Here is a 15,000-nt window from a genome sequence, read left to right as displayed (position 1 = left end):
TATATGTATGCATGTATGTGTTGGTGTGCGCGCGTGTATATATACATACATATATATACATATACATATGTATATGTATACATATATATGCATATATATATATATATATATATATATATATATATATATATATATATATGTATATATATATAGTTTAAAGAATGCATATGTATGTTCGGGCGTGTGCTTTATGCATGTATAGATAGATAAAGAGACAGAGAGACAAATAGGTAGATAAAACTTACGAGTTTCCTCCTGTTTTCCCGCAGCCTCCGGAGCCGAGCCGCCCGTGCGCATCGCCCTGCGCAGCCCATCGCCGTGTTTACATGTGACGTCACAGCTCAACAAGTGCAGTACGCGAACTGGACTTGGGAGATTTATAACTATCGGTAGACCTTTGTCAGCAAGTGCCCCTAGTTCTTTGGAAATCGAACAGACTGCCTTGAAGACGCTTGTTTAGAGAGGATTTTGTGCGTGGACATGTGATTTAGTATTGGTTCCCTCTGGTTTTAATCTAGAGAGAACTGATAAGATTAGGAGTGGCTTGAAACCATGGAATGGCTCAATGGTGGCTTAAACGAGAGAAATTTATCAAATCTAGTGTATTGATCCATGGTGTATAAAGGATATTGCTCCTTACTTGTCAGTACTTGAGTGAGTAATGAGTAAAGAAGGCTCTCTTGCAAGACTCAGAGATCCAGAATACAAAATTATTTTCAGATGATACCATAGATTTCTTGTTTCTCAAATAGTCCTTACCACCAATAACACCCCTTCACAAATTGACAGATAGTTTAATGGATGCCACTAATCACAAATATAGCCAGAATAACCAGATCAAGTCCCTGGTTTAAGTTTGAAATCCTCTTTTGCTGTCCTCTCTCCTGTCCTCAAATTTTTTGCCATCACTCCTTTCTATTACCTGACCTATTGACTGGCTTTGTGCAAATATTACCCTCCTTTTCGATGCTGGTAGCCCACTAACCCTAACCACAATATGGTTAGGGCTAGTGGGCAAACAGAAGAGAGCTAGAGTGATATATGGTTACCATATATCACTCTAGCTCTCTTCTGCACTTCAGAAAATGCAGAAAAACTCTCCCATGTATGTATATCAAGCTAGAGATTGGACTGGCTCTTTATTTGATGAGAAATTATAGTGAAGTTGGATGAGCCCTGTCTTGCCATAATATACCTACACATAGGGAAAATTTTCTTTTAAATTCACTTGATTGCTAAGTGTGGACCTTGATATACACTGTGGATATGTACTGCTTATCTTGCTATATCTAATAATTTAGTTGTATGTTTTTTTTTTGTAGATTACTGCACCGTAATTAATTTTTACTCAGATCTAAGAGCTTTTGTTCTGCAAATATCACTTAGCTTCTTTTTAGGAATTACAATTTTTTTTTTAATCTGAAATGTTAAAGGCTTAAAGGCTTAGAAAAAAGGACTATAGGCAGAGTGTATAAATTGGTTAGAATAGCATAAAAGATATAGGTATCTTTCATTTATTACTTGGGCAGATTTGCTGGGAATTGGCAATCTTGCTAGAATTAGATTTTGCCAGTATTTTTACTATATTATTGTAAATTCTCTAAGGGTTATGTAAAGAGTTATATGTTTAATTTTTTATCAATGTAGTAAAGGCCTTGTTGAGTGGTTATGGAAAAGTGCAGATGATATATTCTCCTTTTCATTAAGATCTATAATATTAATATCACCTTAAGACAACTATTGTCAGACCAAATTTACTGAATAATATGCTAATACCTTTTTAGATTTCCAAAGTTTAAAAAATACAGATAGAACTAGAAATGGCTAGACTGTTTGTATATTTGTTAGAGCACAAAATTAATAAGAAATATAAGATACATGTATTGATAACCTTTGGAAACTGAGAATTTATCAGATGTTTAGTTGCTTGGTATATTACTGTATGAATTTGCTAAATAAGATAGGAAAGTATGTAGAAAGATGCATAGTGGTTACCATATCATGAATTACTATTTTTATCATACACAGATATGATCTACTTCAAATTTGATAGCACTGACATAAAGTTTCCTTGAAAATATAAAACAGATATTAAAAGGTCAGTTTAGTAATTTTTTGGGCGAGGGGGATTTCTGGCATAGGCTCTGTGTTACAACATTACACTACGTAATAATGATAAAACAGTGAATTTTGAGGAAATTTTCATACATGTCATAGTTAGAATTGAAGATAAGAAAGCCGATTTCAGCCATTATTCATGCAACAGTATTATTTGTTTGGCTATAATGCAGGAAGGAGCTGCTAAGAGGCACTGGCCACAAATATTGATAACCTTGAATCTTTATGTGCATTTAAGTCACTGCATAAACAGGACTTTAAAGTTTTTGCTCCTGTTGTATATAATTTGTCTTCCAATTTTTCAGCTGGCACAGGTAGTCTATCTTTAGATTGATACTATTTTGAAAAAATTGAAATGAAGTGAATCAGTGAATGCAGGATGGCCTCAGCAAAGCAGGGACTATATGTTGTGGTGTGGGAGTGGGAGAACAAGCAGGTATGTTTATTTTTTATCATGGTTGTATATAGAGAACTTCTCATCTAATTCATATATATATATATATATATATATATATATATATATATATTTATATATTTATATATATGTTCATATGTATGAATATAGATAGAGATATAGATATATATCTGGGGACTTGCAGCCTGAGAGTTAGGCTTAACCCCTTGGATCTGGGTGCCTCACATGGCCCAAAATGGGCATTAGGCTTACTTACTATTATTTATCTAACAGGCTTATATATTTTCTGTGATTCAGCATTGGGATGATTTGTGATTTACTCAAAATAATGACTCATAAAAATGGATTGTATGTGATATAATCTAATATGATTTACATGTACCTCTCTTTTTCAACTAGAAAGTCAAAAAGGACTAAAATATTTCTTTTAAACAAATATGTAGGTTACTATATCGTAATCAGTTCTGTAACCTAAATTTATTGTAATGTATGGTCATATACCATAATTACATTTTATCTATGAATTAGAACATTCAAGTAAACATTACTAGTGTCAGTATTATTTTAAAATCCCAAGTAACTGATAGAAATATGAAACAGATATGTATAAGCAAAAGTAAATAAAGCTGTTAAAAACAACAAAAATATATATATTTTTTTTATCTTAGCGACGATGGAGGCCATATCCGCCAGAAGTTACACAGTTGCTGGAGCGAGCCCATTTAAAGAACTTGCGTTCAGCATTCTTGGGGGATTCAGACCCTGCCCTCAATAATTACTCTGTAAACCTATCAACAATGCAGCAAGAATGTAAAGTAACAAGTAAGTCTTTTATGTATATTTGTGATTAATGGGTCAAAATAACCTGCATAACAAGTTTAGTTACTTGTGTTGCTTAACCCATTGCCGACGGGCATGGCATGTATGTACATGCCATGCTCACTGTGAGTTTACTTGTTTAATTGTTTTTTCACCAGACAGGCAGTTACGAGTACTGCCTGTCTTGCCTGTTCACCCTTTTCATTGATTTACGGAAATATTTTACATTATCTTATTTTGCTGTTACAAATGTTTGTAATATTATATAAAAATAACACTATTGATATTTATAGCACTAGTAAAAAATAGGCTTTTCCCGCCAATTCAAGGAGAGGTGAAATCAGTTAAGGTCTCAAGATCTACTAATTGACTCCTGGCTAAGCACTAGCAAAGCCATCTATGTACAGAGACATTTCACAAAAATATAAAAAAATGAGCACAGCATTTTGCCCATTTTTTATTTATTTTCCCTGGTGGCGATAGGTTAATTATACAGTCTGATAATTATCAGTGTTATTATATGTTTTTTTTTATTTTTATATTTCACATACATCCATTATCTTTGGGATTTGATTATAGGTTTTATTGGGTTTATAAGATTTGTAATTATTTTTTGGAAAGGTGTTAAATCAAATGCTAACTCATTATTTTTATTCCAGAGGAAATTGTGAATGTGAGAAGGTATTTTTACCCACAAAGTTCACCTGCTGGTCAAGGGGCTGTTTGGCAGTGGTCAGGAGATAATGCTGGAGACTGGCATATGTATGACATGTGTGTACAATGTGTCATAGAGGAGTCTTGGGGATCTGTAAGTATTTCTTTTCTGTGGTCTTCTGGCTAAGAGCAATGTATTATTTATGAGATAAGCTAATAATTATTAGAAATGCATACTTGAAATGTACTTTACAAATTCTTTTCTTCATATATTCCTTGATGCGAATTCCTTCTCTTCACAACAGTGGTTTTATGATCAGGTCTATTTACCTTAATGTTTGAATTTATCACATTTTCAGCAATCAGTATTGTCTGTTAAAAAGGTCTGTTGGAATGAAATTTACAAAAATAGCCTCTCTCTTTTGCATCAGTTTTATGATTTGTAAAGAAATGTTCTAAATATATTGATTGAAAAAATTACTTTATCTTTCCAGGGTGCGCAGACAGTGGATTTGAGTAAAGCATTTCCAATGTGTCCTTATGTTATAAACTTCTGCAATCTAACACAGGTATGTTTTGGAAATTTTACTGCTATACAGTATCTCAGGAAAAATATTGATTAATTATCATATGGCTATCTCTTTTTTGCAATAATGAATAGTCATACTAATGATTAACAACTTTTTTTTTTAGTCTATGTAGAATTCAAGATTGTAGTACAACCAAAGTTTACTTTCTGACTATATGTAAATCATATGTTTTACAGTGATTTGTATAACAGTGAACTATAATTGCTTGAATAGTTTGTATTGCCCTAGAAAACAAATACAGAACCTTGGGAAATTAAAGTCAGTAACTGATATTATTTGTTCCTGCACTGCTAGCTAACAAAGTTGTTTTTGTTTGTGTGGTTTGCTTCTTATTTTCTTTGTTTATTTCATTTTTAATTTGTCTTGTATTACAACAAATCTTTAATATTACAGCCCTCTGTGGACTGTATTTTCATTATTTTTGTGCTGAAAATTATATGGGAACATGACCACTATGAAAGGGTTTATTGTAACATATATTTTCAATCAATATTTTATACTGCCTTTCCTGTATTTTTAGTTGTTGTTATAATATCATGTGTAATATGTGGTAGGGATTATGTAAGTGCAAGGCACTTTTGTCATATACTTTTAAGGAATGTTTTTGTTTTGGTGACAGTTTAACAGCTGTCATGTATAGAAGTTAAGGTTGGTTATAGTTTTATGATACCTCAGTTTTAGAGTGAACCTATTTGATTAAACTGTAACTCTTGGGTTATCAAATTTATGGGAAAAGATTATGCACCCCATGTGTATTAGTGCTGATAGGTCATGTACATTTTTTTAACATATTGTATATAAAAGTAGCTTACAGGTTTGTAGTTTGTAGATAAATGTCCCCAGCCAATATCCCAGGTGGATAGAGGCAGCATATTTGTAGAGAAATATTTGTTTTTAAAGAATGGAATGGTATAGTCAGTTTCTTCGTGACCAGAACTTAACCCACTCTAATCATGCCATAGTGAAGTTGGCCCACATAGTTGGCAAGTAATCATGGCACAAGTAGTCAAGCCTGCTCTAATTTATGTGTTCTGAATAGTTTATTGCTTGTTTAGCCATGACTTTTGTCATTGATGAGATGTAGCACCTAAAAGTAAGCTTAACCCAATGTCGCCAGGAAAATGCTGTGCTCATTTTATAATTTTTTTGTGAAGTTGCATCTAGATGGCTCTGCAAGAGCTAGCCACAAAGATTCAATTAGTAGACCTTGTGACCTTCCCTAATTTCATCTTTCCTTGAATTTGTGGGAATTTTTTTTTTTTTATACTTATACTATCAGTGTTGATGGTGTTATTTCTAGTTATTTTTATTATAGACATTATAATTATTATAATGTTATTGACATTAGTAAGTATAAGATGGCATAAATATTTTTGAAAATAAAGGATAAAGGTAAACAGTTGAGACAGGGGACTTAGTACAATGAAACCATCTATGTGTAAAAACAAATAATAATTTAAACTCAGAGTAGGCATGACATGTATATACATTCTTCAAAAATTATGTATGCTATAGCCAAAACCATAACTTTTCTGAGTATGTTGATATCTTTGAGGTAACTTGGCATTTCTCATTGCCATATTATCAGTCAGATAGATGCTAGATTGGTCCTGGGTGTCCTCTTACCTTAACCCATCACCGTCGGGTAGCAGAAATCCCTGTGCATAATAAACTCTGCTGATTTCTGGCAACGGCCAGACACTGGGCGCGGGAGACAACCACATCAAGTGGAACATCCCGCTTCACGCACTCTGGTGTGGTGACAAGTGTACAGGCAAACCAAGCGGTTTGTTATGACGCCGGTACATGTGACCCATCTGAATCGGGTTTTGCTGAAGTACTGGTATGAAATAGTTGTTGGCATAGAAAGACTTATTCATCATATGAATTCTGTCTCCTCTCTGATAGATACATAGCCAGGAATACATTTTAGCATCATTATGAACTGTGATGCCTTTTTTTTGGGTAATGTGTAGTCAGTGGATTGATGATTTATATTTATAGTTATAGTAACAGTAAAGAAGGTTCATGCTGTTGGACTATATATTTTTATTTTTGTAAAGCACAAGATCATTTGTGTCCAGTACTCGGCATTTTTTCCACTAATATAGGTGGGTGTGCATAAAACATTAGTTATTTGTAATATTCAGTGTTTTAATTATTTTCAGATGAATAGCCGTACAAAGTTCGTCCGGAGTATCAGGCGGGTGCAGCAGGCATCTTATCCTGTAGGGAAACCTCATGTGACTCCAAAGCAGCCACGTCAAGTTCAAGGTAAAACACTATAACTAACCTATAAGTCAGTAAATGTAAATTCCATGTAAAAAGTATGTAATTATCCCTTATTCCTAGATGTTTTATTATGAAGAGAAGAGAAACTTCTTTAATGAAACTCTTTTCAGGAGCAAGTTGTAGTACCAGCAATGCTGCAAGTAACAACTGTGGAAGAGTTAAACCTGGAACAAGTACTGGAGCTGATAGGCCAAGAATGAGAGGGAATCGTGGAGATGATGACTTTGCTACAGCAGATGCTAAACCACGTAATTTTTTGAACAAGGTTTGTTTATTCTTTAATTTGAAACCAGTATGCTATTTCAGAATAATTATGTTTTAGATGTACACATTATGATGCAATTTATTATAGCAGGAAATTTTTTCAATCACATTTTTTGTGTTTAGAAGTGCTTTTTCTGCCACTTGTGAACCTGGAAATGAAAGTAATGATGCAATGGTTAGTTTGAAATTATAGGCCAAGGAAATTACACATATGCATCTGCTGAGCTGTAAGATATGAAAAAGAACAAAAATATCTTGCAGCCAATGCATCTTAATCACCAATGTGGAAGCTAGAACAAAAACACTGAAGACATGAAGTGTAAGAATTATGGATAGCAAGTTATTTGAGAGTGAGTTGTAATTCACTGAATACAATTATTAATTTTTTGTATAACTCATGGTATTACTAATTTAGTACTACAATCCAGCTTATGTCATGCTGAATAAGGTCAAGCTTATTGGAGTTACTAAAGACAAAGTAGTAGATATGTTTATGGCCATGAACTTACCAGTGTACTTCCTCCCGAAGTAGGCACAGCCTACATGAACATTTATAGATATTTTTATTATTCGCTCAAATAACTATGATAACACTATAAAACTTTCACACAAAGACCGTGGAAAATTACAAACAGCAGTCACCATTTGCTTAGAGTTGTCAGATGTAGACAAAATATTGTAGTCTACACAATGGTTTTAAATCTTGCAGGTTTTCATAATAAAAATGAATGAAACATTCCACTGCTATTCTGGTCAGTACATTGATGGCAGTCAAACCATTTATGAGTTCTATGCTTGAATGATATTCAGTGTATAATCAGTTTAGAATGGCAGTTTCTCTCTGTTTCTTTTTCTATAATAATATTCTATATTCTTTCAATAATGTATGAGTAAGGCACTGGGATTAATTTTTGATTTACCTCAGATGTGTATCACTCCTTTTTGCTTCATGCCTTGTACTTTCAGTGCATATGTAGAGAAGTCTTTAAAAATCAGAGGTGGGTTATGTAATACAGGCTGTTAGATAGGGAGATATCAACTTTCCTCTTAGTGCAGCATTTTCAAGAACCAGAATACCAAAATTAAGAGAAAATCCTGTCTGACAACCCCTCAAAGCCTTCCCCTCCATCAGATTTGCTTCTGTTAGATATGATGAAAGCTTAGATTTCTCTCATTGGCTGTGGGTGATGGACAATAGTTGCTCAGCATTTTGTGGTTTTACTTTGCTCTGTGTTCTCACATTCTCTGTTGAGTTGATTATGGGATTCTTTTTAATTTTGCTGTCCTCTGTGATGATTTTTTTTCTGCATTCATTTCTTTTCTCTTCTCCATTGCCCCCTTCACATTTTAGAGAAGAGCAAGGATGGTTCTCCCTTCTGTTAACCCAAGCTTGATATAGAGTTCATTGTATCCACTGCAGGGTTACTGGTCTCAGTCTTTACCTTCCTTCCTTTACTGTTTTCATCAGTAACTTGGAAATAGTTTTATGCATAAAGTATCATTTGTAGCCATATCAAATGTCTAGGTATTCCTTATGAATTTTTAGTAGCTTTAGCCATGGAATTATCAAGTTCTGCACTTAGTGGTTGTAATTTGTTCTCCATCACTTCATGATTTGGTCCTGATTTTTTAGGTTTTTGCTCCACATTTTGTTCTTGTTCTTGATAGTGTGAGCATCTAGACTGCATCTTGGAATTTATTTTGGTCGTTACATAGTTGGATCTTCCTTATGTTCTCATGGCTGTTCAACCTGCCCATCAGGTGGGGAGATGTACTTTACCCCTCAATGATGGTATCAGAAATGGTGTCACCTACTCTGGTGACTAATGGCAACTGCCCTTCCGATTGGCCCAAGGGTCCCTTACATGTATTGGAACTTTCTGCTGACGCACTTTAGCGTGTTGTGATGCCAATAGCCATACCTGGCATGATGAGTTGGTTTGTTATGATGGCTATAGATGTTTCCTGGCAGATACAGGTTAAAGCTGCCCATCAATTGTTTAGATATGCCTAAATACTTTTTGTGCCTCAGGTGTTCAAAATCAAAAAGTTTCTTAAAATTGGCCAGTGAGCTCATGGAAGAGTCAGAGTGACACTTAGCTCATAAAAGATGTTCTCTTTGTAATGATACTGTTCTTCATCACATGGTTCTTATGTTTGTGTGGCGCTGTTCTGTTTTCCTTTTCTCTTTCCTATTTTTTTTAGTTAGTAACCAAACCTAGCACCAGATGATAAGACATTTGATGTGAGAGGTCATGTGTGTCATATTTTTTGTAGTTTGTTAGAGTGGATTTTCTCATATTTGTGTCTTCTCTGGTTAATGGATATGTTATGCAACTACCTTAGGTGCACAGAATTGATATCTCTAAGGCAATCATACCTAATAGTTATAACCCTTGCACTAGATATCTCAAACAGAATTTTCTATCAGTTGGCTCAGTATTTTTTATATTTTTTATTAATGAATAGGCAAATGCTTCTTTTTTTATTTAGGAAAAAGGCTGTGACTCCACCTATGAGCCACTGTTAAGATATGGCATTATTGAGATTAACAGCTCTAAATATGTATTGTTGGATAATTGTATGATAAAAATTAAATATTTTTGGGAAACCAGAGGAAGGGATTTGCTGGAGGGCCATGATTTTGTATGCAACTTAAGCAAAAATGCCTGCACATCATGCTGTTATGCTAGCTATTGCCTTTCCCATATTTAGGGTAAGGGGTTTCATATTGATCTTACTCAGTGAGCAAAGCCTGAAATCCTTTCTTTTCATACAATATGCTTTTACACTTTCACCTTTGATATCAGGAAGGCATATATATATATATATATATATATATATATATATATATATATATATATATATATATATATATATATATATATAAGCTCTGTCCTTTGTGCTTTTAGTTCATTAATTTTGGTTAATCTCCAAAGTGCTTAGTTGATAAAGAGTCAGGTACAAGGCTTATCTTCCTTTAAAATTTCTGGAAGAAATATGCTTATTCATGCCAATAGTATTGTTGTTAATGTTATAATGGTCATGATATTATTGATAATCAAATTGGCATGTAAAAGTAATGATACTATTAGATAAAAGGAAGATCTGTAAAATTCAGGGAATGGAGTAAATAGGTCCTTTCAGACAAGCCTACGGCTGATTCCGTAGTGACTAAACACTTTTGAATCCATCTCTATGTAAACAAAATTGACAAAACTAAACTACAGTTGACATTACTTGTAACCAACACCAATATATTAACCTGGAATGCACTTTCTCCATGTTGTTGACAAAATACATGTACATGATACACCTATAATTTTTTTTACACTAACTTTACATCATAAAACATCACTTTCTATACATGTAATATTTTGGTTGTACATCGTGTGGCAAGTGCGCCTGTGATAAATAAGATTTCTTAATTATTGTGAAGTACTGTATTATTGGGGAAAGATAACCTATCATTTTTTTTCCTTGTTAAATTGTGATATAATACCAATAATCATTTGTTATAGATTATCAATTTGAAGCATGTTGATACTCTCTAGTTGCCACTTTCATAACTTTTATTGTTGATTTTTTTTTTTTTTTTTATATATATACATACATAGAAATACATGTTGAGTTATAAATGTGTGTATGCTTGCTTGCTTTATATGTGTGTGTACCTAGTTTTTAGTTTTACTTTACTTTTGTTTTATATTACTTTTATTTTTTTTTCATCTTGCTTTATGTGCTAAACTAGATGTTTGGCCGTGGAAATAGTGGACCAAATGGCACTACAAAAGGTGGCTCATTAAGTCCAAATAATGACCATAGTAATGGTCGAATTGGAATGAATGCATGGAATGGCAATAATAGTGCCAGTCCTCCAAAGCCCATGCCTCGCACCACACTATCATCACCTGTGGCTAGTAACCCTCCTGTGCCCAAACCTCGAACTAGTGTCCCTTATTCTAAGCCAGTGCAGCATCAGCATTATCACCAGCAACATGAAAAGCAGCATCTTCAGCACCAGCAGCATCATGAACACCATCACCAGCAACACCAGCATCACCCTCATCATCACCTTCATCATCAGAATCAACTCCAGAAACAACTCCTTCAGCAACACCATCACCAACCCATGCAACAGCGTCATTGTCAACAGTATCCAGATGACAGAGAAGATTGGGTTGATGTGTCCAGGATATTAAGGTAAGATATTGTTTCATATATTTAATTCTTAACCCACTGGATCTGGATGCTTCACTGCCACTATGTGGTCTAAAATACAGACATTAGACTTATTTGAGCGGCCACTCTGACAGGTGTGTGTAGTCCATAACTCAGTGCAATAATAGTAACAATAAGTAACATTTGTTATTTGTGTCATTTAATTTTTTTTCTTCATAATATTATTTTTTTTTGTAATATAACCTGCACTGCCAATCATGGCAACCTCAAACAGGATTCTGAGCATAGTAATATTCTCTCTTAAGCTGGCAGTCTTCCAGTCATGGCTTACAGATGGTACATTTCACACTCGTTTATCAATGTAAATTATGCAAAAACCCCTTCCTAAACGTCAAATGAGTCTAATCACCCTCCAAGAGCTTTGTGTGCTTGTGGTGAGATATTCCTGTCACCCAATGCAATGCAGGTTTGTGTCACCTTGGCCCACAGCCAAAGTTTCCCATGATGGCTTGTTCAAACCAGATTTTTTATGACATAATGGTCGTGTCATCCAGATTGTAAGGGTTAATATGTGATGCTTTTTCAGTCATTTATTAGTATAAAATTGAATTTCATAATTGCATAATGCTAAAAATAAGAATGCCAGTGCATTTTTCGTATTGTAATGTGGTCAGTTATAGATGTTAGAGGAAAATCTGCACAGTTTAATGGGAAATTATATTTTTTTTATGAATTTCAGAAATGATTCTGGTGTTGGAAGATTTGGCTCTAGCCACACCTTAGACTCTGACTGTAGCTCAATGCAGAGTGGGAGGCGTCCAAGTTTAGACACCATATCTACGTATTTGTCTCAAGATTCATGTAATGTGGAGGATGATGCCAGTCATATGACAAGGTTCCATAATCAGGATGAAAGCAAGTAAGTTTTATAATAGCGATAGAAAGCTAAAAATGAAGCAAACAAGAAATCATGAATATTCCCGGTGGCAATGATTGATGTTGTTATAAGTAGGCATGATAGAAGCTGTAATGCAAAGGACATAAAGTGGTATTATGTGGTCTTCCACAAAATTGCAGCTTTTCATATGAAAAATATTTTTGCACATTTCACAGGTTTATATCTCAAATATTATAGGGAAGTTATGAAAGTTACAGACCACGTCCACACCCACACCCACACCCACACCCACACCCACACCCACACCCACACCCACACCCACACCTACACCCACACCCACACCCACACCCACACCCACACCCACACCCACACCCACACCCACACCCACACCCACACCCACACCCACACCCACATCCACACCCACACCCAATCACACTCTTCCTCCCCCCCCCACATCCACATCCACATCCACACCCACACCCACACCCAATCACATTCTTACCCCCCCCCCCCCCCCCCACACACACACACACACACGCCTAACACACTCCCATGCCTTGGGTTAATGTTGATATGTATATGTGCACTATACACATGAATGTATTTGCAGATTTGTACAGGACCTTATACAAGTTGATGGAGCTGAAGAGAACATGGATGATGACGTTTTTGATGAAGATAAGGAAGTGTGTGAGGTAATGAAGGGTGGAGCTGGACAAATATCGCCTGCACTGTTGCATTCATCTTCACCCATACATTCCCATCACGTGCATCATCAACGCCAGATGTCACACAACCAGGTATCGTCTCCAGTTGAACTTAGTTGCTCTGGGGACAAATATTGCTAGGGGTTAGGTGAGATATGCAAATATCCTTTGTATGTTTGGTGCCCCACATTTTTCTGTCTTTCCTTCACAAACTTCTGTTGTTATTTCAATGGCACCAAATGGTATTTCAGAGTGTGAGGAGATGGAAATACAGTGTAGATAGAGATGGAGATGGAGTTGGAAATGGAAATGTATATACAGTAGAGACAGACACACAGTGGAACAATAGAGATAGAGATACAGTAGAGGTGGAGAAAGAGATGGATGTGGAGATTAAGCTGTATGTATGTTAAATATGTTACAAGAGAGGAAGTTTTAGAGGAGGAGTAGAGATGGAGATGGAGATACAGATACAATGAAGGTGAATTTACAGTTGAGAAATATTGATGGAGGTGCTGTAGAGATAGGAGTGGAGATGGAGATGGAGGTAAGAAATAAAATCATAAAGATTCTTCATGTTTCAGTTATTATAGGCCTTTTTTGTAGTATCCTGAAACCCTTAACACTTTGATACATTGTTTCAAGTTGCATTACAGTTGCTACAAAACACTGACATACAAAGTGTTAAGAAAAGGAGAAATAATTTTTTATTTTAGTTCACTTGAAAAAGTCAATAGAAAACCATCAAAGTACTTAATATTCTGGTATGATTTTTAATTACAAGCAGAACATTGTGTAAGCTTCAAATAAAATGGAAAAAGTACCTGACTACTCTGTTTCTTATATTGTGTATACACACCACTTTTTGCTTCACAAGGCTTTGGAAAGTTTAAGTGTATTTCTGATATTCAGTCAAAATATTTTTTTCTTATCACATATATTGTACTTCCTATGAAATGTGGAAGCTGCATAAGGTCTTGGATCTCATCGTATCCACTGCGAGTGAGTCAATACTACGTCATATGACTCAGACACCATGTCGTTCCAGTGACCGTCATGATTGACTTTAAATCTTACCCATATAGAGTGAACATGTATTCGAAGTACTGCAGAAAAGGCACAGAAACATTTTATACACATTTACAATAAAAAATTATATCAAGAAACTTACATTGTCATTCGTAATTAATGAAAATATAAATCCTTATCTGAGACTACGTGAAATATATCTGAAAAAACATTGTGCTCTGATTGGCTGGCCAGAGCATATCAAAATGTTTGCCTTTAACTTGATACAAAATAAAGAGATGTTTCAACAGTTTCCAGTAATGTATGTGTAAAGTGTATGTGTATCAGAGGATATCAAAGTGTTAGGGGTTTCAGAAATGTTACAAAAAAGGTCTCATGTGTCGTTCCCTTGGCTAAACATTGCAAATATATGCATATGAGAAAATACAGTTCATATTGTGTTATTAAATAATTTATTTTCCTTTTACAGGTTCCATCTCAGCAACATTGCCAATTTATGCCCATTGCAGCAGCTAAGAATGGTTCTGATTTGAACCTGCAACAAAATGGTGTCAAGCGGAAGCGAACTGGAGAACGAGCCACTCCGGGTCACCCTCGGATGGATGATGTTGATGATGTAGAAAATTGCCAGGACATTCCCATCTATGCCAATCACACCCAACGTCGACATAGCCATCAGAAAGCTCAGTATGGGTCCAGAGCTCCAATTGCTGCAGAGGATCGGGTATAACTTAGCTTCTGATGTAATGTTCTCATGGTTGATATCACTAACATTGGATTCTGAATGTCTTCTTTCTATTACAAATTACTGAAAAAAATCATACATGTATGTGTACATACATACAAATGTACTTGTGTACTTCTGTACTTGTCTACTTATGCACTTGTGTACTTATGTAATGATGTACTTACGTACTTACATACTTATGTACTTATGTTCTTACGTACTTATATACTTACATATGTACACACACACACACACACACACACACACACACACACACACACACACACACACACACACACACACAC

At 35.0% G+C, this 15,000-nt stretch overlaps 1 protein-coding gene across 4 annotated transcripts in view; it reads left to right on the top strand.

The window, feature by feature from the left end:
- Nucleotides 1-285: 285 nt before the first annotated feature.
- LOC125028821 (probable E3 ubiquitin-protein ligase DTX2) overlaps nt 286-15,000 on the top strand; it is a 25,137-nt gene continuing 10,422 nt past the window's right edge. Inside the window, exons 1-11 of one of the 4 annotated variants that reach the window (XM_047618348.1) lie at nt 286-389; nt 2,424-2,554; nt 3,202-3,355; nt 4,012-4,160; nt 4,501-4,575; nt 6,765-6,870; nt 6,999-7,153; nt 10,904-11,355; nt 12,074-12,253; nt 12,843-12,927; nt 14,438-14,692. In XM_047618348.1, coding sequence (XP_047474304.1) covers nt 2,498-2,554; nt 3,202-3,355; nt 4,012-4,160; nt 4,501-4,575; nt 6,765-6,870; nt 6,999-7,153; nt 10,904-11,355; nt 12,074-12,253; nt 12,843-12,927; nt 14,438-14,692 — 1,668 coding nt within the window. In that variant the 5' untranslated portion in view covers nt 286-389; nt 2,424-2,497. Of the gene's footprint in view, nt 471-2,423; nt 2,555-3,201; nt 3,356-4,011; nt 4,161-4,500; nt 4,576-6,764; nt 6,871-6,998; nt 7,154-10,903; nt 11,356-12,073; nt 12,254-12,842; nt 13,033-14,437; nt 14,693-15,000 lie in introns of all 4 variants that reach the window. The other 3 variants (XM_047618345.1, XM_047618346.1, XM_047618347.1) reach the window with 3 other exon arrangements.

The sequence above is a fragment of the Penaeus chinensis genome, chromosome 9 (genome assembly GCF_019202785.1).
Source record: "Penaeus chinensis breed Huanghai No. 1 chromosome 9, ASM1920278v2, whole genome shotgun sequence".
NCBI classification, from domain to species: domain Eukaryota; kingdom Metazoa; phylum Arthropoda; class Malacostraca; order Decapoda; family Penaeidae; genus Penaeus; species Penaeus chinensis.
This window is presented reverse-complemented; position numbering and strand designations above follow the sequence as displayed.